This window comes from Mesoplodon mirus (assembly GCF_964341445.2).
Source record: "Mesoplodon mirus genome assembly, chromosome: 13".
Classification (NCBI taxonomy): Eukaryota; Metazoa; Chordata; class Mammalia; order Artiodactyla; family Ziphiidae; genus Mesoplodon; species Mesoplodon mirus.
The window spans coordinates 30,873,950-30,898,776 of NC_138989.1; the positions used below are offsets into that span (position 1 = coordinate 30,873,950).

The window sequence follows — 24,827 nt, forward strand, 5'->3', positions numbered from 1 at the left end:
TCTGTACCCATTAAGCACTGTCCTTGTTCTTTCCTCTCGCTAACTCCTGCTAACCCTTATTTTACTTTTGTATCTGGAATTTGACTCCTCTAGGTACCTCAGATAAGTGGAATCATACAGTATTTGTGACTGGTTTATATCACTTAGCATAGTGTCCTCACAGTTCATCCACACTGTAGCAGGTGCCAGAATCTCCTTCCTAAGGCTGAAGAGTATTCCAGTGTATGGATGAACCACATGTTGTTTATCTGTCATCCATCGATGGACACTTGTATTGTTTCCACTTTTTGGCTACTGTGAATAAAGCTGCTATGAACATGGGTGAACAAATATCTGTCCAAGTCCCAGCTTTCAGATCCCCTGGGCCTACACTCAGAAGTGGAATTACTGGATCATATGGTAACCGTTTAACTTTTTAAGGAACTGTCAGGCTGTTTTCCGCAGCAGCTACAGCAGGCTCCAATGTCCAACAGTACTTTGTGTTCATAAAAAAAATATTTAGTTTAATGGAACTGTGGTGATACTGGGAAAATAACTTATACCATAGCCAGTTTGTTACTGAAAGGTTACAGCTAGAAGCTTTGGCCTGAAATAGTTCTTGTTTTCTTCATCAGCACCACTTCTTCGTAAACTCCTACTTATCAAACACTGGCAGCTTGGGCTGCATCTCAGTCCAGGGATGGAAACGGCCTCTCCCACCTTCCAAGGAGGGAGAGGGTGGGTGCATTCTGACTGTGGATAACTGTTTTCCTCACACTGCCTCGCCCACCCATTTTGGCTTTTTTTTAGCAGAAATGTAGTCGCCTGTTTATCTATTCCAGGATGCCCTTGCAGAGAAACTGCAAGGTCGTTGTGCACTCACAGTGCGTCCCAGTCAGATGCGTGAGTGGCTGTATGACCGCCCCCCCCCGCCCCCGCAATGGGAAACTTCTGCGTGAGCCGTTAGGAAAAGGTGGAGGGTGTGTGAGGCAAGGTCTGGGACAGGCGCCGTCTTGTAAAGGCTTTATTTCTTCTTCATCATCGTCTCATACAGACTCCGAGGCACCACCCTCTCTCTTTCCATTTGGTATCCTCAGGACTTTGTGTAGTGTTTTTCCTTAAACAAGGAAATTTGGAGTAAACACTGTATTGCCTGTTAATCTTTTAACAATAGTTTTAAAATGCCATCGCTGTTGTATCATCAGTGTGAGAAGACAACAACAGTACAGTACGAGGGGGTTCACACCGTATCACAGCGGGACAGAGGGTTCACACATAGGCGGGGCGAGACCACAGCAGCGGCATGTCCATGCACCCCAGTGCTTCGGACCCAAAGACGTGCAGGCCGAGAAGAGTATGTGGATTATACAGCAGGTCTGGGCAACCCGGCTGAGGCCTCTCTGCCTTTCCAGAATGCTGCCATCTATCCCCTCAAGGGTATAGGAGATCTGCCTTGTCTACTGGCTTCATGGTTTTTTCATTACAAAAAGTTCACTGAATCATACAGTCTGAAGCATTTCAAAAATTCTTAAAAAACAAGAACACTGACAAAATAAAATTAACTTAAAACACTCTAATTCAACGTGGAAATAAACCAAACCAAATGTTAACAGTGCAAATTTAACAGTGAGGCAGTCAGTATCGCGCGCGAGGGTGTTCAGAATCTCTTAAAAACGTTTTGTTTTTAAATTTATATCTTATTTACTTTTTTGTTTAATATACTTTCTGTAAAAAAGATGGAGACAAAAATAGTTTTCTGAGCTATGAAAAAAATTAAGTTCTTACAGGCACGTTTACTGTTTCATTCTAGAAACATCTCAGATTCACAGGTTGAACATTCAGCAGCTGTGTTATTTTTTTAAAATAAAAACATTCTTTGACCTTGGGAAAACCAGATCTCTCCTTTTGGGGCAGAGTTCGGTTGATGATGACGGTGTGGTTATGCAATTACAGTGAATTATTCCAGATAATCCATGCGAGCCTGCATCACAGGTGTGGCTTCTCCCCGGGCGGCCCCTCGTCGCCGAGCTCCTCCAAGGAGGTCGGGTCTCCGGGTGACAGAGCCGGTGAGGCAGTGGGGGAATGTGGGGCCCAACGGGACGGAGGGCGACGGTTTGCTGGTCTCTCGGGCCTGGAGAAGCAGGGTTCTAGGGATGGAGCTAGTGCAGAACAAGGGAGTTCCTTCAAAGCCGAGGAAGAGAAAGACAGGGTTACTCAGAGGGACAGGTCCTCTGGGAGGTGATTTCCCCCAAACAAACTTCTCAGTAGACTCAAGTGCAACAGACCAGGGTGTCTGCAACTCCTGAATGCTAAGTTATACATTGCTCACGGAGTATAAGTTAAAAAGGTAAGTAAAAAATTCAACACGAATGACCAGTGACGACAGTAATGGGAAGATAGCAAATTATGATGAAAACGTGGCATGAGATGGGTGTGTATACGAGGCACCTTCGGAATTGGGCTGCAGCGGATGGAAGGGGGGAGCCAGAGTCCTGAGTGGCCTGCCCAGTCCTAAGAGGCTGGCCATGAAGGGATCTGTGACTCCATCAGGCTGCACCAGCAACGGGGCTCACCTTCAAACCAACTCTGCTACAGTTTATTCCAGGTTGACTAGCACTGGGTTAAACTCCCACAACATGGAGATATTGCTGCAGGCAGAAACTTTAATTTAGGTGGTTTTATCTAATGACTCTTCCTGGCAGCAGCATTTAAAAAGTGGAGCCCGGGCTTCCCTGGTGGCGCAGTGGTTAATAATCCGCCTGCCAATGCAGGGGACACGGGTTCGAGCCCTGGTCCGGGAAGATCCCACATGCCGCGGAGCAACTAAGCCCGTGCGCCACAACTACTGAGCCTGTGCTCCGCAACAAGAGAAGCCACGACAATGAGGAGCCCGCGCACAAGGAAGACCCAACACGGCTAAAAATAAAAACAAACAAAAACTTATAAAATTTTAAAAAGTGGAGCCCAAGTGTGCTTGTGCTTCTACGCTGCAGGCTCCTGCACCTTCTGGGGACCAATCACCTACAGTACGTCCTCTCAAGGCTGCTGCTCCTTTTTTGGTATTAGAGACCGTTGAGCTACTTGTCCTTACTCTGCACGCCAGGACACTGACTTGGGATCTGTGGGCAGCTGTGGCCTGAGGAAATGGTGAGTTCTATCCACCCAGACACCCACACGACAAGAGGCTGAGGTGGGAAACCACTGTGATGAAGAACACAGAACAAGGACCCTCAGAGCCACTCAGGAAGTAAGTTGAGGGATGTAAAGAGATGAGCACAGCAGAGCAGAATGAGGAGCATGTAGTTATCAGAGCGACAAAGAGGCAGGGAGAAGATGGAGGGCGGGGCACAGGAGGGGTGGGGGTGTGGTCGCCGCCCAGGGGCAGTAGAAAAGGAGCATCGACACACACACATGATGACTCTAACATCCCTAGACCTGCTGGTGGCACTTTATGTGACTACAGGGAGGCCTCCTCAGCAAAGCACTTACACTAATGGAAACCATGACAACCAGAGATACCTCGCCTGTGAAAACACATCAGCACTGAAACAGCCAAAATTAAAGGAAACATCCTCACCTTAGTCCAGCCCAGGGCACGAGGGACGGTGGCTCAAGAGATGTGTGGTTTGTGTTGCGTATATAAATGTGTTGGTTTGTAATGTGTGTTGTCTAGCAGTGTGTGGAGGTTGCCGGCATAGAAACCACTACAGCCTGTTTCTACCAAGCTGATGCTGAGTGACAAGGGTTTGCTGTTAATTTGTGCCACCTCGTCACTAGTGTCTGTGTGCGCAGAAGAAATGCTGTGTGACCATGAGCTCAAGGGGACAAAGTTCTCTTTAGTATCACACCAGCACATCTGAGCAAGCAATGCTGTTTTTTCCCGAGAAGCCCCTGCCACAGGCTCTGGGGGCGTCTCATCCTTGCAGCACCTCTTCTGGAAATGGCCTCTGGAGCCATTCTTTGTCCTTTTTCGTGGGGCATGTGCTTAGTCTTTGAGAGCCAGTTGTATTTCAGGCCAGTGGATAAGGGGGGTGGGTGACTATATCCTTGATCAGAAACAAGGTTGGTATTTTCTCACAAGCCTTGATTCAGGCTCTGAAGGTGATTCTGCAATTTTGGAGCAGGGACGATTGTGTTGTTTAGTCAAGTAACACAAATCTCTTGAGCACTTACCATGACCCCTATGGTGACCACTGGGAAGGACAAGATACATTTGTATTTATTCCCTCTGGTGTGGTTTTTGAAAAAAAAGCGTTATGCGTAATGGTCACACCTTATTATAGCACATGGCAATGCACAGCCACCGAAATGTCAGTGAGCAGGCAGGCCTACTGGGAACACACTCGGCTCAGAGGCCCTGCAGGCTGGACAGTTCCCTCGCTGGCCAATGTCCTTTTAACCCCTTCGGGAGCATACTGGCTGCAGACTGCACAGGAGAGGGGAGATCTCAGTAGGATCTCTCCTGAGCAGTCAGTACCCCGGGGGGCAAGTGGTCCTGTCCAGGCCTGCCATGGGTCCCTGCAGGTGGACCCTGGGCCAGCCTGGAGCAGAGCTGCCCAGGACGGTGGTGCCTCATTCTGTGGGTCAGATGCCAGCCCTGAGCTGCATGACAACCTCTCCAGACAGTGTGGAAAGAAGGAAGAAAGCACTTACGGCGTGAGGCAGGCAGGGCTAGAGTCCCCAGGGGGCAGTTAGTAAGACAGTGTGGTTCTGGACAGAACAGACAGACAAAGAAGAGAAAAAGCAAGTAGGTTGGAAAGTACCTTTTAAAAAAGAACAACAGTAAAGGTTTAAAGTCAACAGGCCTGGTGGCAGCCATCTGGAGAAGCCAGGTCCTGCCGAAGCAGGCACACAGGCCGGCCCCCGCCTGGCCAGAGCAGGAGGGGCCCTCACGACAGAACAGCTACAGACCTCTCCCTTCCGCTGGCTATTCTTCTCTTCTTCCCTTGGCATTTAACATTTCCAACACCCTACGACTGCTGTTTTGAAACAGAGCCCATTAAATAGCTAGATTGTTTTAGTCACAATGACCAAATGACTGCAGCTCAGACTAAAACTTTCCCTTCGAATTTTCCACTGAGACATTTCCAGATTATCCTCTCTCTCCACACCAGACCTGCTCACAGCTTCTCTCTGCGTTGTGCATTGGTGCTATGTCTTCAAGAGAAACAGAGGAATAAGTAGCTTGTGGGGTGAGAGTGAGGGGAGAAAGGGAGTTTCCTACTGTGCCCGTTCCTGGCTAGGGATGACTCCATCACCCGCGTTTAGATGTCCCATTGAGCACTCCGGGAAAGATTCTCCCACATGGGCTCAGAGGAGGGTGGGAAATCTGAATTCGTTCTGATTTTGAAACGAAAAAAACTACCACAAGTCTAGGGAGGGATGGGAAGGGGTCTCCAATGGGCCTAATATAGTAAGTCAGTTCAGGTGAGGAATAATTCCACTGGAGTCTAGAATAAGCCAAATTCCAACAGTAAAGGAAAAAGAGCCCATGACATTTAAACACTGCCCGTGAGAGCTCCATGCCAGTTGTGAACCCCTGACACCGTGCCTCGGCCCCCTTTAAATCAGCCATCACCTCTTTTGGTAGTAAACACACCGAGTGAGAAGAAAATCTAAACAGACACTTCACAGAGCACCAAAGCGGGGCACAGCTTTATACGGATAAAGCCATTTTCATGCCTTGGTTTAATGACTCAATCACAGCACTATTTTCTTTCTAGTCTCATAGATTGCCTGCAGCATTCATTCGTGACTCAAAACGAATTTAGTCTCTAATATAAATGGACCCCACAGACAAGCCAGTTAATGCTTGGGACAAAGCTCTCATTCCAAGAAGGTGTGGCACTCACCCAGCTAGACCCTCTGCAGCAGCAAACCACTTACCTGAGGGGCCCTGAGGGATGGGGTAACAGAAGCCTGCAGAAGACACCATTTGTTACCTGAGAACACAACCTCCTTAGAGCACACAGATTTATCACAAAGACGCGTACCTTTGGCAGGCGTAGGCCACAGACTGTCAACATTATTAGGTTGAACCATATGGTGTTGCCATTTCTGTAGGTCATTGGCAATTTCACATGGTTTAATCTATTTCGGATTTAGACTCCATATTTTGAGTTAAATGCCTCTTGTTGGGTTATACTGGGAAGCTGAGCATTCCTTCTCCCACTATGGGAAATGTGGGGCAGCAGGTGGATCAGGTGACACAGGAAATACACCTCCTCCTCTCCTCACCTGTGCATCTGGGGCTGCAGAGCCTTGGGAGGGAGCGTGTATGTGTCTTTCTCTAACCTTCGCCATCTGCTGTCTGCCCAGCCTGGAGAATGCCTACCATTGTCTGGATTCCACTGCTGTGGAGGTTTTGCATCTGGGTTCCTGGTGGGTCAGGCCTCATCCCCAGGTCTACACATAAGGGTGTCTGACCAAGGGCTGGGAAACCTCCTCTGGCACTGCGTGAACGATAAGGCTAACATCACCACCGTTTTCACCCCCGGCATCATCATCTGGCTTTGTTTTATTTTGCTCATCCTTGCCGTGGTCCAGTTATACCACATGTGGGTATGATCAGGGCAGAATTCAAGATCGACTGATTTGCAAATAACCTTAAGCGGGAGGGATACAATAATAATAATAATCACATAATAATATGTGACTATGGATAATAAGTGTGGTCATAGGTAACGTAATAATAGGTGATGTTTTAAGGGGATAAGGATAATAATCGCGTTGTATGAAGGCAGGATTTTGACCTTATCCATTCGTCTCACCCGGTTTTACTGCTAAGAGAACGCACGCACACAGAGAGGATAATGGGATTTGTGAGACGTGAACCCGCTGTCTGCACTGAAGCCAGCGCTGGGATCCAGACACCCTTCCTGTAGGTCCTGACGAGAGGTGTTCTATCTATGTCCACCCTGTCAAAACCCTCTCTCTTCATCACACACACAGCTGGAGCAGAAAGCCTGATGTTGCCCACACACGCTCCCAGGACACAAACTCATACAGAAGGAGGGGAAATATGACCCCCAGTGAAAAGCCCTGATAAACAGACAAGCATGGATCACTGAGGCCAGAGTGGAGGACCTGAGTCAATCCCCGAGCTACTTAAGGAAACCATCTCATGGTCCTCAGAGGGTCACTGACGGAAATAAAACCAAGTTCTCTTTTAAGAAGCAGCTCAGGGTTTGCGTTCCTGCTTTCTCCATCCTCCCCTGAACCTCCTGAACTCACGTAACCTGGTACAGCCCCAGGGTCAGCTGTGCTGACACTGAAAAGGACGAGCCGCAGGGGGAGGGGGTGGGATACTCAGCCTCCTTTACCTCGATGGACCCTGGCTCGGCTCTGACTGCCATTTCTCCCACAGGGCCGTTGCTGCTGAGACTGGGGATGCCGTGGGCGGCCTGCCTCTGCTCCTCCTTTAAGGCGTGTTCCAGCAGCTTCCGGTGGAGGATCCGGGCGACGTTCTCGGTGAGTGTGTAGCCGGGGGGAGCGGACAGGTCCTGCCTCGCAGGCGTGCCCTCTCCCCCTTCCACCCCGCACGTCTCGGAGCCACCCCCGACCGGGCTGGGCGACTGGCCTCGGGAGCTGGGGCTCGTGTCCTGGCCCGAGCCCAGCTCCAGCGGGGGCTCTGCCGAACGAGACCGACTGGCGGCCCGCACCCCTTTCTGGAAGGGGTCCTGCACCATAGGGCTGTGGTCGATGATGCTGAAGAGGCTGGAGAGGCCATCGTTGATGGCGGTGTGCACGGGGCTCTCCCGAGTGGTGGTAGAACGGGCCCAGGCTGACTCGCCGCAGCCCTTCGGGGCCAGCCCCGGGGAGGTCCTGCTGCTTGGCTGGTCCACTCTGGGGAGGGGCTTCCTCTGCAGCTTGGGAGACCCGTACTTGGGGGAGCAGCATGTGCGTTCAAACTTGGCCTGCACCTTCTCGATGGCGGGGGCCACCTGCCTGTTCCTGAGGCCGCGGGAGGGAGAGGACACGGGCGTGGTGCTACCCCCTGCCTTGGGTGTGAGACACTTGTGGGGGCTGCTGGTGACGGCGCTGCCCCGCAGGGCTTCGGTCTGCAGGCCGATGCTGATGGTCTGGATGGTCTGCGTCCCTGTTGTCCGGGACCCATTGGTCTGGCAGGCCGTGTCCTTGACCAGAGGCTCCCCGGGGCTGGAGCAGACGGCACTGACGGAGAAGGCCACCTCCTTCATGTCATCACTCAGGTTCTTGGACATCTCCAGGCTGTGCAGCGGGGAGGAGAAGCCGAGGGTGCTGTCAAGGGGCCAGAGCCCACCCTCTGTGTAGTCTCGGGGGTGCTTGGAGGGGGCACAGGGCCACCTGCTAAGAATGTGTTCAGAACAGCTCCCCTTGGTGTCCCCCGGGCCCCCTCGGGCCCTGCCCTCACCGCCTGCCACCACGGTGCCATCCAGCCTCCGGACGGCGGGCGGGCTGTGCAGCATCCTCACCCCGGCCTGCTCAGCGCAGACGAGGCTCCGCGGGAACTGCTTCTGGCAGTGCTCCGGGCTGGTCACGGTGTCTGTGGTCAGGGTGATGCTCGTGGTGAGGCACCAGGAGGAGTCGGAGAAGGGGTGGGTGCTGGCCTCAGTCCTGTCCGCCCAGGCGTCTGGGGGTCTCTCGTCCCAGCTCCTGCTGCTGAACTCCTCGATGTACTTGAGGTCATCGGGGGAGAGTGGCGGGGTGACATCCTCCTTGCTGCTGGTGGCGGGCAGGCCCTTCTCTGGCAGGAAGGGAGAGCCATCCATCAGGCGCTGGAACTCAGACATGGATGACACAGACACGGCCCTGGGGAAGGGGAAAGGAGAGGTGTCAGTTGCCACCGGCTAGGGAGCCACGGCCCTGGAACCCCCGACCCCGCACAGCCTGTGTCCTGCCCGCATCTCCACCTGAAGGATCAGGACACATTCCAGCTGCCTGATGTTTTCCACTCTTGGGCTGACCCCTCTGGTGTCCAACAGGCTTTTATGGCTCTGGAATTGCTGCAGGAGCCTTGTATTGGTCAGAATTTACTACAGCCGACCCTCAAAACCGTGGGAGAGGTGGGGCTCCAGGGCAGTCAGAGCTAAGCGCTAACCCTGCTCTGCGATATTCTAGTTCAGTGCATGGATGCTCCACAGGAAGGAGGGGAGCCTGGCTGTGGCCTGGCCTCTCCACGTACTTGATGGGCACCTTCAGTGTCGACGCTGCGGGAGCTTCCCGAGTTCCCGCCATTAGGGCAGGCGAGCAGGCGCGCATCCCACAGACGTGAACACACCACAGTCCCAATCCAAACGAGAAACTGGAGCGGCGGGGAGGGAGAGATGCCACCACAAAGCAACTGTGACCTGTCTTCTCCGCCCACGGGCCTCATCCTCTATTGGCTTAAAGCGCTAACAGTCTCCCAAGGCCAACAAAAGATGTGGAGGAGAGGAGGGCAGTGGAAGGTGTGATCAGGCTGGCGAATGATTTCAACACCATTTCAAACAGAAATCCCCTCTGGCCCTGCCCAGACCCACCCACAGGCTTAGTCCTCCCCTTCCCTCTCTACTCAGTTTAAACAAATTTGCTTATATGTGCCTTTTCAGACATGTCCCGCCATACATACATGGGTTACTAGAATCAGACTTTAAATGAGAAGAAAGGGTTTCCCTGGACTTTTCAAATACCATTTAACACAATCATCTCCTTAAATACACAACTCTAATCACACGGCTCTGACTGTGACACTAACACACACGTGAACGCAGCATAGCACTGGCCTGTTTGTCGCTAATAATTTAAAATACCGTATGTATGAAATTAATAATAAAGCAACTTTCCAGAAGTTTTACTCTAAGTCATTTTTGAAGAGTGTCACAGTACACTGCAGTGACAAGATAGAATTTTAAGACCAGGAGGTTTTTTCAATGTTTTGTTGCATTGGGTCTGTGTTGCTGCATGCGGGCTTTCTCTAGTTGCAGCGAGCAGGGGCTTCTCATTGCAGTGGTTTCTCTTGTTGCAGAGCACGGGCTTCAGTAGTTGTGGCTCGAGGGCTCTAGAGCACAGGCTCAATAGTTGTGGCGCACAGGCTTAGTTGCTCCACGGCATGTGGGATCTTCCCGGACCAGGGCTCGAACCCGTGTCCCCTGCATTGGCAGGCAGATTCCTAACCACTGTGCCACCAGGGAAGCCCAAGACCAGGAGGTTTTTACTGCAGTAGTCTACTATCATTTCATCAATCTTACTTACCTTTGAAGATTTCCCTTGTGATTTTCTTCTTCCTATAAAGAAGAAGTAAGTTTATCTGAATTGGTTAACATTGGCTGCCTAGGGGCCTTCAGGGTGCTAAGTGATTTGTTTTTCTCTTAGGACAATACCATTTAAAATGTACATGGGAGCCAAGTTTGGGCCAAGAGTGCCTCTGCCTCTCAGCCCTTTGAAGTACAGTAATGACACCAGAATCCAGGGGTGATGAGGGGTTAGAGCCTCTGAGTCCAGGGAGGGCCCACGTGAATGAGAAAAATTGTCTATAAACATTGTCACAAAGTGGCTCTCCTGTGCTCCTCAGAGGGCATCACTAAGCACGTGAGCTTCAAAGCTGCCTCGTTAATGACTGAATGTGTGTGTGTGTGTGTGAGAGAGAGAGAGAGCGAGCGAGCACAAACGCATGCAAGAGAGGAGGGGGAGAAGGAGGAGATGGAGAAGAAGGAAGGGAAGACAAGGGTGAGAGCAAGTTAGGGGAGAGACGTCTCTTGGCCTCAGCCTGTCTATAGAAGTCGGTGTGAGAGGTATAGACTACTACATATAAATAAGCTACAAGGACGTATTATACAGCACAGGGAATACTGCCAATATTTTATAATAACTAAAGGGAGCATAACCTTTAAAAATTGTGAATCACTGTTGTATACCTGCAACTTACATTGCACGCCAACTGTACTGCAATAAAAATGCAAAAAAAAAAGTCGGTGTGACGTCCTTAGAGGGCTCTTTGTTTTAAATATCGCCCTTGGGAATCAGGGAAGGTATACAGTGACCTCTGCTAAAGAAGAGAACATGCACACACACGGTCCTCCTGAGGACACCCCCGTGCGGACCAGTCCTGAGGGAGCGAGGCCCAGTGAGCCTTGGGGGTATTGCGACTGAGTCCTGGCACAGCAAACCACCTGAGCATCCGCCAGGGAGCTCTCCCATGGGATCTGGCCACTGCTTTGAAGATGGCATAGGAGACGATACCACTAGATCCCCGGGGTGGCATGCTGGCGCTGTCACCTCTGCTGGGTACAGGTGCTGAGGAGAAGGCACTTGACCTCGCCGACCTGTGACTGAGGGTGATCCCCCACTTCAGCATCCCTGCCTGACAGGCACCCGTCTGCTGAGCATGTCAAATGACAGGTGCAACCACTGTGAGATTGGCTCACAGTTATGATTCCTAAAATCAATCTTTAAAACCCAGTTTTTCAAAAGTCATAACCAGAAAAACCCAGTGCTGTGCCGTGCAGATCTCTGCACAGAGCTAAGCTCTTCTATTTGCTGATCTAAGTTACATAGGTTTCTAGTGTTGGATTTTTTTCCCTTTGCACAGATAAGGTATTTATTGTATGTCATTGGTTAGTGACATTTGTTACTTTCTTTAAAGCAAAAATTTTTTTCTGTTATTAATGTTTTCTGGAATCAGAAGGCCGTACTATGATTTTAAGAAAACTTGCAGCTGTACACTTCCCAGGATGATCTATTGGGTTTGCCAGAAAGTTCATTTGGTTAATGAATACGTCGTTAAATAAAGTTCTTGCTGAAAATGAAAAATGTCTTTTATTTTTACTTAAAACTGAACGAACTTTTTGGTCAACCCAATATTTCCTCTTGTGTTTCACTGGACACTCCTGTTCCCTAGACTCCCATTCACACAGGACACAAGCCCTGAATTTCTGAACCTGAGACAAGCAGCTAAGTGAAGCAGGGAGCCTGGGGTCAGGACCACCAAGCAAAGCTCCTGCATCATGAAGGGTTCGTTTTTACTGACCCCAGAGGCCGTGATATGCAAAACCAGGGGCCTGCCAGCCACTCGGCCGGCTTCCCAAGCCCCTGCCGCAGGTAACTAGACCCCAAACCCAGGCTGACCTCGGGGAAGCAGTTCCTGAACTCCCTCTCGGGCTTGCGGTCTGGAGGCTCCTCTGGCTCGTCGTCCAAGGACAGGGCGTCCAGGTAGAGGTTCTCCCGGGCCGAGCACCTGTCCGATTCCTTCAGCTTGGACAGCGGCTGGTCCTCAAACGTGCTGGAGTCAGTGTCCATGCAGGGCCACATCCCCGTGGGGTGGGGTGCCCAGGGGCTCCTCGTGTGGGCACAGGGGCGGACATCGCCTTCCTTTTGATCACAGAGGAAACTGCCACCTCTCCGGGGACTGTTTTCTTTCTGCAACTTGAGGGTTTTAAAAATGAAAACAATTAGCCTCATTTTTCTGTCTGTTGCTCCCTAAGGTCATGGTTTCTCCACAATTTGGAATTAACATATGGTCTGTCTGAAAGACGGTGAGAAGTCTACGTTCTTAAAGTTCTGACCTTAATTTCAAAAATAACACATCACAAATGCTTTTTGAAAAGAAAAATCACAATTTTATATGGACTAGAAAAATCATTAACCACACGCAAGCCAGCTCCTTCTGATGAGAATATGTTATTGTATATAACCTTGAGTAATGTGCTCACAGGAAATTATACATGTAGTTTTTTAATCTAACATTACCAAATGACACATTTAGAACTCCCTTTTGGTAATTACCTTCAGAACGTAAGGCACACTCAGTGGAAAGCCATCAGTGATAGCAAACTTCTGAGGGTGAATCTGATTTTCCTAACTAGCAGGGTTTCTAAATAACAACAGAGCATGGTCTCCAAATTATCTGAAATGGGTCCTACATAAATCCCAAGTGATCACCTGGGTTATAACCATTGGGTGTCGAAAACATCTTACACTTTGCTTGAGAGGATTAAAATTTAGCTCCAGAGGTAATTAAAGATCTAGTATGACTAGAAAAAGAAACAAAAACATGAGCCACATAGTTTGGAGTCATACCTTTCTCTGACTTGGTAAATGCAAGCAGCAGCAGTGGGGAAACCTCAGGAGACCGGGAACCAGTGTGTGTGGCTGGTCGTCTCAGCTCAGTGTCCCCACCTGTAAGAGGGGTGCCCCTCTCTCTGGGGCTGTGGGGGGGCTGCAGGCCGGGCCCAGCGTAAAGCTCGCTGTTCGTCAGCGGGACCACCACCGACCCCCCCTTGAGGCCTGCGTGATTCCTCGGGCCTGGGTGCACTGATAAACGAACGCCTCATGTCCTCACAGCATGGGGGCCCTTCAGGAGGAGCCGCGTGGAACCACAGGGACGGGCAGGGACACGCGGCCTGCAGTGCTCTCTCCTTGGAGGAGCCCTGAGGGGCTGCTCTGGACCCTCCCGAGCTCCCCTCCAAAACAGGCAGAAAGCACCTTTGACAGGTCGGCTCACACACTCCCCTGCCCTGGCTGCTCTTTGGATTTGAACTCCAGGGCGGGGGCAGCAGAACTGGTGCTGAGACAGTGCCCGGAGGCGACCCTCCCTTGGAAGCGCATTCATTTACCCTTCAACAAGGCATCTTTCACAAACTACACCTCCTGTCCTAACTCAAGCCTCCTTCATCAGCAAGCTGGATAAGTGTGGCCTGTGTGTCATAGGGAACAAAGCCATGAGGAGTCATGGGGACTTTTACTCATTTCTAGTAATTTCTGAGGTGGTGGAACCAGTCTCAGAGTATTATCTTCATTTTAGGAGAAAGATGGAGATTCAAGCAGCTGGAGCTTAAATGTTAGAGTTTGAGGCAGAATCCCAGCTGAATTAGGGAACAAGCAAGTCACCGGGGGTTTCAGCTCAGCCCCCTCTGCTCTCTACCCGCTCCCCAGTGACAGAGCTCTCAAAGATGCTAAATGCTTTCTTTTTTAAAAAAATGAAAAGGAAAGTTTTTTATTATGTTCATCTAATGCATGTCAGTGTAATTTAGTTTCAACATATGATCATCTCCAAGCTATTTCGGGCACAATTAAAATGCAAGAATCACATTTGAAGCTGTAAATGTGCACGGAGGGTGTGTGTGAAGAGAGGGGAGAATGACTGACTACAGGGGAGAGCTATGATTCAGCACATTCTCACTCAGCAAAGTGGGGTTTCAAAAATAAACCTGGGCAGCCAGGAGCAATGTGCACTAACGCTCTAAGAGTTCGGTTCCCTAAAAATGAGCTGGAGTGGTTTCGTCTGGAGGTGCCTGCTGCCAAGATGCCTCTGCAGTGCTGTCATAGAATAAATGGTCCCTAAAAGGATAGGGTTTCCTAGGAGAGTCATTTCAAACCAGGCATCAGCACCTACTGTACTTAGAGTCCTGCAGTAGAACAACTTATAAAGCAAACGACAAATTTACAAGATTTGCAGGCAACAGTAAACCCTTGAGAATGTCACTTTACCTGAATTGGTCACAAGAAAAAAGGTTACTTTGTACACAGGTTTTAAAAGAACAGCCTTTCATGCTGTAGAGGTAACTGATTTAAGGAAGTCATTGGAAGAAGAATGGAATGACATGTGAGCTTTCGTTTAGTTCTTTAACACAGCCAACTCCTAAGGCCTCTGCAGGCTAACTGAGACTGAACAATTCGGAGGAGAAATGTAGTGTAACTCCAGGAAAGTTAACTCTCACCCATCAGATCTGGGTCGAGACAGATGCTGATAAGATAGATGGTGTGTGTTACATGACCTTAACCACATTCCCACAGTCATTCGTCGTATCAGATGCCTCACATGGCACAGAAATTATGTAGGAATTCAACACCACCGGGCAAGTACGAAGCATGTGTTCTCAAAGTGGAAAATGGATTTAGTGTTACTTCTTTCACCATCTGTATTAGGTCATCACAGACAAGGTTACACGGCCCACCACATAGTCAGATATCGAGGGGCATACGTTATGAAGGATGTTTGTCTACGTGTCTTGTTGTAGTTGTAGGTGTCTGCACATCTACGGAATGTGCAGCTAAAAGTTAAATGAATGAACAACTCAATAACTGATTAAAAAAAAATCTACACACACTACACTTTAGCCAATTTCCTCTTTTACAGAGAATGCCTATAACTGCTTTTCCTCATTTTCAGGATTGGGTACTGTGATTTTTTAAATGTCAAATATTTGGGGGGGGGAAGGCTGGATTTATTTTTGAAAGCCACAATTGCATATCTGAAGCATCAACAAACCCTCTTCTAAAAACAGCAATGAAATCATTGTACAAAGCCTGTGGGATCCACCACACAGATTTCAGGAACAGATGAATGAACGCCCAGAACCCACGTGTCTTGAGTCCCTTTTGCTCAAAGATGTTAACCTTGATGACTGAGGTTCTGAGGCTGTCATCATGGTAGGGCCATGGCAGTAGTGACAGTCTGGAAATGGAGTTCAGCTCCTGCCCACTCACCTTTCCAAAGATAGTCTTAAAATGGGGTGGCTGTTCATCCCTAGGGCATTAACTCTTTGAACATTGAATGTCACTAGATGTCTTACTAATTTTTCCTTTACTAGAAATACCTCATTCCCCAAAGTAAAATGAAGCCCTTAAAGACTTGCTTAACTTACATCCAAGGTGTGACTTCCAAAATGAAGCCATGATGAGACCAACAAGCCTACAGCTCACGGGCAAAGAGGTGATGACAATGGCCTTGCTGGGGTGCGGGAGGGACAGTGTGTGTGGTCCTGGAGGGACGGCCAGGAGGGGCCCTCCCTGATAACGAGGTACCTGGAGGAGCCAGGATACTGGTTAACGAACATTGGATGAATCTGTGACCACTTTGTAAGAGTACGTGCTGCATCTGCCCCTACGAGTCCCACCCGACAGCTGATCCTCTGCATAGAGCACAGGCACACAGGGGATTTAAGAGAGAAGATTCTTCTCAGGTGCCACATTTCTAGGCCAAACAGGAAGTGGCCAACTTTCCTTCGATAGAATTTGGGGAATTTTGAAATGAGCCATATCATCTACCAGTCTGGTGACTCAGCTGTGTGAGTAACCAAACCCAGGAAGGACATCGGGCCTCTTATCTGCAGTGCACTTCTGCTCAGAGGTTTCAGACCCAAAGGTTCCTGGTCCTTTTCAGTTCTCTCCCTCGCCCCCTCCCTTGTCAGCAGTGAGCAGAAACGGACCTTTGTCCCTGCACCTGCAGAACACAGGTCCCATGTCTAGGGATAATACAGCACACTTACCAAAAGTCAGCATGGATATTTATAATAGAATAATGAAGTTATTTTTCCTGCATTCAGTTTATTGATTAATACATTTCCTTGAGGCCTCCTGAATTTGTAAGTGTGACAGGCTGAACTACAGTGCATGCTATGTAAAAATCCAGCCAGGGTAGAATCCCAGTCCTTCATCAGTTTCATGTGAAAATTTAATTTGTGCACTACTCAGGCAGGACTGCAGCTACACAAACTGTCTTAAGTCTGACGCAAGGCAGGGAGTGATTAACTCTAGAACAACAACTCCCCCTTTCCCACAGAACTCATCTACATTTTTCAGTGTTTGTTTAGCTGAAGATGATGAACGATCAGTCACTTCCCCTGACTGTGTCCTGTCTAATCACAGCTCCACAAGATCCACAGCAGGTGCAAACAGCCTGACTTCCTACTGACTTCAGCAATTTCTTTACTAGGACAACAATTCCATTCAAGCTGGAGCAGTCACCATGACCGCATCTTTAGTGGCAGACTTAAAAGCTAGTTTGCTTTTTGGTAGAAATCACTTCCTAAGGCCTGAAATAATCTCATCTTTCAAGTTTAGTATTTAAACACCTTTAAAAAGTTACCCCCCAACCGTACACACACAGGGAAGTTATGCACAGACTTTGCAATGAAAAGGTCTGTGTCATGGGAGGGCTGAGCCTAGGTCTCCAACACCAGAACTCCTAGGATTTCTTCCTCTTCCTCTGGAAGCCCCTACATCAGCCTGATGCAGCAGAGACCTCCAAGCTGTCTGATTTTCTCCTTCTGAGTGCTCTGATTTCCAGGTCAGGCGTCTCCGCCTCCTCCCCTGGGGCATCCTCCCCTCCTCCCCTGGGGCATCCTCACCTGTTCGATTCTCCACAGGAGCTCCTTCTCCTGCCGCCCCCACTCCTGCCGCTCCCGGTCCAGGCGGTCGAGAAGCTCTACCTTCTCCCGCTTCCAGTTCTTCTCGCTGTGGTGGATCTGCCATCGCAGGTCCATGACCAGCCCATGACTGTCGGCCAGAAGCTTCTGCTGTGCCTCCCTCTCCTTCCTGAACACCCCTTTGCTGTCAGCAGAGGGGCCCGGGTCTCCCAAGTTTTTCTCAGTCTTTGCTTCCAGCTGTCAAGGAGAACACTTAGGAACTTAGTCCCTGACAGTCTCGCGTTAGTAGGTGAAGAAAATCTCAGCACGATCATGTATTATCCCTGGAAACATGTTTAAACCAAGATCTGACCAATCTTATAGAGGAAGCAGTTTTCATCTTTAAAGTCCTAATTAAAAACATCTGACATGGGAGAAAATGTGTAAACAAAGCAGCTGACAAAGGATTAATCTCCAAAATATACAAGCAGCTCATGCAGCTCAATATCAAAAAAATACAGTCCAAAAATGGGCAGAAGACCTAAATAGACATTTCTCCAAAGAAGATATACAGAGTGCCAACAAACACGTGAAAGGATGCTCAACATCACTAATAATTAGAGAAATGCAAATCAAAACTACATGAGGTATCACCTCACACCAGTCAGAATGGCCATCATCAAAAAATCTACAAACAGTAAATGCTGGAATGGGTGTGGAGAAAAGGGAACCCTCTTGCACTGTTGGTAGGAATGGAAATTGACAGAGCCACTATGGAGAACAGTATGGAGGTTCCTTAGAAAACTACAAACAGAACTACCATATGACCCAGCAATCCCACTACTGGGCATATATCCAGAGAAAACCATAATTCAAAAAGAGACATGTACCACAATGTTCACTGCAGCTCTATTTACAATAGCCAGGACATGGAAGCAACCTAAGTGTCCATCGACACATGAATGGATAAAGAAGATGTGGCCCATATATACAATGGAATATTACTCAGCCATAAAAAGACACGAAATTGAACTATTTGTTGTGAGGTGGATGGACCTAGAGTCTGTCATATATACAGAGTGGAGTAAGAAAGAGAAAAACAAATACTGTATACTAACACACACACACATATATATATATATATATATATATATATATATATGGAATCTTAAAAAAAAAGTGGTTCTGATGAACCCAGGGGCAGGACAGGAATAAAGATGCAGACATAGAGAATGGACTTGAGGACACAGGGAGGGGAAAGGGTAAGCTGGGATGAAGTGAGAGAGTGGCACGGACATATATACACTACCAAATGTAAAATAGATGGCTAGTGGGAAGCAGCTGCATAGCACAGGGAGATCAGCTCAGTGCCTTCTGACCTTCTAGAGGGGTGGGAGGGAGACACAAGAGGGAGGGGATATGGGGATATATGTATACATAGAGCTGATTCACTTTGTTGTACAGCAGAGACAAACAACATTGTAAAGCAATTATACTCCAATAAAGACGTTAAAAAAAAAAAATCTGACAGAGTCACACAGAAGGTGAAGCAGTGAATCCACCCAGCTTCCCAGAGTCTGCTTCTTACTCTCCCTTCCCAACTGTGAGTCACCACATCTCTTGCCTGTCCTGCTGTACAGCTCCTTGCAGGCAGGCACGTGTCTGTCCCTACATCCTTAGCCCCCATGTGGAACCTGGTGATGGGAGAGTGATGTAACCTTGCAGTCTATAATAACACCCAGGAGATTAAAGACCAAAAACTCTTAACAAGCAAGCAAAAGAACTCCCATCTAGACATCACATGCAAACTGCTGAAAACCAAAGAGGAAACCTTGGAAGCAGACAGAGAAAAAAAATAAACCACACATGGAGGCGCACAGATGAGAATGCCAGCAGACCTGTCCTCAGCAAGTATGTAAGTCAGGGGAAAATGGAGTGACATCTTGAAAGGGCTGGAGGGGGAAGATGTCAACCTCAACAGAATTCTATACTCAGCAACAGCATCTTTCAAAAATAATAGAAGAAAAATGCTTTTTCAACAAATGAAAACTTTAAAGCAGGCTTACATTTCAAGAAACAATAGAGGAAATTTTCAGGCACAAGGGATATGATATCAACAAACACTTTGCACAAAAAATGAACACTGGAAATGACCTAAATAAATGCAAATATAACTCATTTTCTCCTGTTTTTAACTGCTTTAGAATACTACTGAGTGAAGTAAAAACAGTTTTGTCTTTACAGAATGTGTAGAAGTACACTGTCTGACAACAGCACAGAGGACAGGAGGAGGGATGGGGGGTGCACTGTTGTTGGTAAATGTGATAAAGTTTAGTGAAAGATTCATGAACATAAAGATGTATCCTTTTGCCTATTCTAGTTCAGCAGATCCCTGAGGTCTACCCATGGACCCATGTTAATCCATTCAATTCTGGTTTCTAATCCATTCTCTACCTCGATACCAGAATAACTTCTTCAAAATGCAAGTCAAAATGCTTTACTCCCATGATAAAATCAGGATTAGTATTTCAGTTCTTTGGCTATTCTGCTTTCCACTCGTATGTGACAAGGTGCAGCTCCTCCGGTGTGCCATGCTCCTTTCTTCATGATGTCCCTTTTTTGTCCGAAACACTGTTTCTCTCCTTTTCCATGTGCCCATTCCTGTTCATCCTCTGAGATTCATTCTAAGCGGGGCTTTCACAAACAACCCTTCCCTGAACCCTCAAGCCGAGGTGTGTGCCCTGCATGCCCCACCATCCCTGAGAGCCTGTGTACAGGCCTGGTGGGGCACTTACCACACTAGTAATAACTATGGCCCTTGTCTGGTGTCCCACTGCACTGAGAACCCTTTCAAGATCTGTCTTATTTGTTGGGGGATCCCTGGCAGTTAGAGCAAGGTCTGACCTAGGAGTCAATTGAAGGAATCACAGATTTGGGAACTGACACAAGATGGCCTCCACTGAGAGAAAATACTTCACTTTTGGTAGAATTCAACTGTTTTGCATTTAAGTAGAAAAGGATAAAGATGAGTGAAGTAGCATCAGCCCACATCCATCATTCCCCGGGCTCTAAATGTTTGAGAAACTGGCTCACATCAAAGATTATGCCTCCTCTTTTTAGCTATGCTTACATCTCTGAAAATACTTAGGTTTTTCCACTATAAACATAGTTTTAAGTAAGTTTAAAGGCAGCTCATCAGAACGTCCTTACTCATTTCTTCTCCACTGCCAGCTCTTCAGACTGTGAACTAAGATAAAGAGAAAATCTAGTAAGAACCTCCTACCCAGCAGTAGGCAGGATTCATAACTGGGTTAGCAGCTGCACCCCTTGCCCAGCCTGGCCCGGTGCTTTGGTCCAGCTATGCTTTGTTGCTTCCCCTGCAGAGGAGGCTATGCCTGTGCTCCACCCAGGGATGTGAGCCAGACACTACTGCTCCCTTGGACCAGGCAGCAGTGCCCGTGAATGTGTGGGTACCACGGGAGCTGTCTTTTGACAGGACAGGCCCTTTAATCTTTTATCAAGGCCATTTGGAAGATGTCTTCTTTCCAGGCAAGTTTTTTCTTTCATGACTGAGCCAATTCATATAAAGTTCTGATTACTTTATGGTTTGCCTCAAAACAGGGCCTAGAAAATAGATTATCAAAGACGTGCAGGCCTTTCCTCCCTTATCGTGATCAAGGGGCTGGAAGAAACCTGGAGAAGCAATCTGAGCGAGCAGACCCTACATGGGAAGTGACACCGCTTTCAAAGATTTCCAGGGAGAAAGCACTTAGAAAACAGCGTTCCTGGCCCAGCCCGATCTTAACGACCAGGGCCGGGGTCTCAAATCTCCGAGAGGCTCTGCTTTCTTGTGGGCAGTGGAGGCAGTAACCTGCTCTCAGCTCCAGTCACACTAAAGGCTCTGTGGTATGAGATGACATGCTTCCTCTGGGCCTCGGGCTCCTTACATGTAAATAAGGACACCGAAATTGATCAGACTTCTAGGGCTGTAGTGGGAGGTCTACAAGCTCTTTCTGGTATTGGGAGAAATCTAATGGAAAGCATTCATTTCCTTTTTTTCAGAGGTAACTAAACCACAATCTGCTTTTTCTTTGCCCCTGTCTGAATTCTGTCAGTGCACTCTGGTCACGTTTTTCACCCTGGCCGTGCTTCAGTGGCACTAAAGACAGCCTTGCTCCCTTCTCCCCACCTCCTCACCAACACTTGATATTTCTAGTTTTCCTGATAAGAACCATTCCAACAGGTGTGAGGTGACAGCTCATTGTGGTTTTGATTTGCATTTCCCTGATGATTAATAACGTAGAACATCTTTTCATGTATCTTGTTATCTGAAGAAAATGAAAACACTAATGCAAAAAGATATCCCCCATGTTCATAGCAGCACTATTTACAATAGCCAAGAAATAATGCATAACCTAAGTGTTCATCGACAGATAAATGGATAAAGAAGATGTGGTACATTTGTATAATGGAATACTACTCAACCATGAAAAAGAATGAAATGATGCCATTTGCAGCAACATGGATGGACCCCAAAGGCATTATGCTAAGTGAAATAAGTCAGACAGAGAAAGATAAATACTGTATGATTTCTGGTATATGTGGACTCTATAAATATTATAAATGAAGCCAAGCTCAGAGATGCATGGAACAGATTGGGGGTTGCCAGGGGAAGGGGGCAGGGAATGGGTGAACTTTTTGCTTTTAAATAAATTGAATAATAATAATAAAAGAGACAACCTTGTTCTACACAGAATGGGAAAATAAACACTACTTTTGAAATGCTGCTGGGTTGGGGCAGTGTTCCAGATCTGGGAGAGGTAATAGTAGGGAAAAGACAGCACTGTGGGAAGGCGGGGACTTTCTGGGGTGGCAGAGGCAGCTGCTCCTGGCTTTCTCCTCGCACCCTCTTTCCCTGGCAGGGCCCTGGGATCCGGACCCTCCCCGCGGTCAGAGCAGAGCCCTGGCGGCCGTACCTGCTCCAGGCGGCATGTGAGTGCGGCCCACTCCACGTCCCAGGAGGCCTTATCGCCGGCATATTGTTGCTGCAGCCGCCGCCGTGCATGTTCGTCCTCCCGCAGCTCCACGCGCAGCTCCTCCAGCAGCGCCTTGAGCGCGCAGAACAGCGGCTGGTTCTCGGCCACCTGCAGGGACACCGGGCGGCTCTGCCATCTCACAAGGGTGAGGACAGGAGCCTGGCAAGCAAAAGGGCACTGGTGCCGGGCTGTCTCCAAAGTGGGTGGGGGGAATCTGCACAGTTAGTGGCAGAGCCGGGTTCCCTGGTCACCTGCAGGCTCTGGGGCTGACGCTGCCAAGGGCTCATTGCATTAGGATGCTAGCGCCACAGGAACCCGGAGCAGAGATAGGAGGAAGCTGTGGGAGGGCACGGGGAGCCAAGCCAGGGCTGCCAGGACACTCTGCTTGACTTCAGATGTCCCGGCTCTGGTTGAGGAGCAGAAATAACGAGATACCTACACTCACGTATGTATGCTGTCATTTGAGCGCCAGCTGTTGAACCAGAAGGGAATTAATAAAGGGCTCGTGTCTCTCATCAACATAGGTGGTCATACTCAGACTTGTGCTTACTAAGAGGTCATATATTACAATATATGACAAGCATAGTCATGGGGTGGGGGTGACTTTTGAGGTTTAACAATTAAAGCCAAAGGTAGAGGGTGTGAAGAAAAGGGAACCCTCTTGCACTGTTAGTGGGAATGTAAATTGATACAGCCACTACGGAGAACAGTACAGAGGTTCCTTAAAAAACTAAAAATAGAACTACCATACGACCCAGCAATCCCACTACTGGGCATATACCCTGAGAAAACCATGATTCAAAAAGAGTCATGTACCACAATGTTCATTGCAGCTCTGTTTACAATAGCCAGGACATGGAAGCAACCTAAGTGTCCATTGACGGATGGATAAAGAAGATGTGGCACATATATACAATGGAATGTTACTCAGCCATAAAAAGAAACGAAATTGAGTTATTTGTAGTGAGGTGGATGGACCCAGAGTCTGTCATAGAGAGTGAAATAAGTCAGAAAAACAAATACTATATGCTAACACATATATATGGAATCTCAGAAAAAAAAATGGTCATGAAGAACCTAGGGGCAAGACGGGAATAAAGACACAGACCTATTAGAGAATGGACTTGAGGATATGGGGGGGGGAAGGGTAAGCTGTGACAAAGTGAGAGAGTGGCATGGACATATATACACTACCAAACGTAAAACAGATAGCTAGTGGGAAGCAGCCACATAGCACAGGGAGATCAGCTCGGTACTTTGTGACCACCTAGAGGGGTAGGATGGGGGGGTGGGAGGGAGACGCAAGAGGGAGGAGATATGGGGACATATGCATATGTATAGCTGATTCACTTTGTTATAAAGCAGAAACTAACACACCACTGTAAAGCAATTATACTCCAATAAAGATGTTAAAAAAAAGCCAAAGGTAAACGGTTAACTTGTTAACTTGTTCGTGAAGGCTTCCTCATGGTCCCGGATAGAATCACTACCCCTCTCCTTTCTGCTCACTAATGGCAGGAAGAACCACTGCACCTACCTGTTTATCCTGTTCCTCCCGTCCCCCAGATCTGTAAGTTGTGGGAGGAGACCTGCTTAGCTCATGGGAAGCATGCAAACAGGTCTGATAAATGAAGAATGGATTTTTATTACTAATCTGCTTATACCTAACTTAAAAGATTTTATATTTTCTAAAATCTGTCCAGCCCTTTGAACACACATTTCAAAACTGTGATTGCTATCTTAGTATGCTTCAGCATGGGCATTTTCCCAGAAAGGTTTGGCCAAACAAATTAATACACACTGAATCAATTTTGGTACCTGGATGATAAAAGCCACACGAGCCCATCTCTTCCAATCAGACAGAAAACACTTTTAAAAGCCTATCTCGAGTTCCCAGACCGGTCTCAGGGCAATCCTGTTTGGTATATTTATGAGGCAGGAGAAATAAAAGCTCTCTCAGTCCTGCTGGAGGCAGGTTGTCTGTAATATGGGAAGACAGAGAATCCCCTACATGGTAAACCTCCAGTGCGGGGCAGCGAGGAGTGGACCTCCAGCCTGGATCTGCGCCCATCAGCCTTCTGTCCTCCATCAGCTCGAGAGCCAGTTGTGCTGCTAAAACCATCTAGTCAGTGCACGAAACATACATGTACATATATAAAAATGGCTAACTGCACTTGGGAAGAATTTGAGATACTTCACATATATGTTTGGATTTAAATAAAGTTGAATTAGAAAAGAGAAATTCCTTAACATGAGCTTTATCACTGAAAACACCCTAGTTTTCTCCATAGTTTATCTGAAGAGTTTTAATATTAGATACAGTAGACTTTTGGTTGAGTGGAGTGGTCTGTTTGTTAGCATTTATTGCTCCTTGATTTTTCTCACCTTGAACAGCAATTTTCACTTTTAGCTCTGAGATGAAAGGCACTAGAGGACAATTCAGTTAACATTTGCAAAACTCAGCAGATAGAGAACATTCTAAAAATCCTACATGTTCTTTCCAACCATCTGAATATAAGTAAATTACCTCTATTCTCAACGAGATGCTCATAAAATGTGTGAAATTGTATTGATAATAAATGCAGAAGTTCCTTTCAACTCTACACCACAAGTATTTAAAAATGACATAAGTGCAAGTGAGTGACAAGACGTGTTGCAACAATCTTTTCACAAATACACATCTCCCTAAGTACAGGATTTGTTTGCTGAAAAATTAGATATGGTTTAT

The 24,827-nt window shown here is 47.8% G+C and overlaps 1 protein-coding gene across 6 annotated transcripts in view; it reads right to left on the reverse strand.

Annotated features, from left to right (window-relative positions):
- Positions 1-987: 987 nt before the first annotated feature.
- Positions 988-24,827, reverse strand: part of MTCL1 (microtubule crosslinking factor 1) — a 125,745-nt gene continuing 101,905 nt past the window's right edge. For 5 of the 6 annotated variants that reach the window (XM_082641115.1, XM_082641113.1, XM_082641111.1 and 2 more), the window contains 6 exons: positions 22,040-22,207; positions 17,067-17,321; positions 12,064-12,360; positions 10,192-10,223; positions 7,302-8,769; positions 988-2,160 (listed from right to left, as the gene is read on the reverse strand). In XM_082641115.1, coding sequence (XP_082497241.1) covers positions 1,966-2,160; positions 7,302-8,769; positions 10,192-10,223; positions 12,064-12,360; positions 17,067-17,321; positions 22,040-22,207 — 2,415 coding nt within the window. In that variant the 3' untranslated portion in view covers positions 988-1,965. The remainder of the gene's footprint in view (positions 2,161-7,301; positions 8,770-10,191; positions 10,224-12,063; positions 12,361-17,066; positions 17,322-22,039; positions 22,208-24,827) is intronic. The other variant, XM_082641114.1, reaches the window with a different exon arrangement.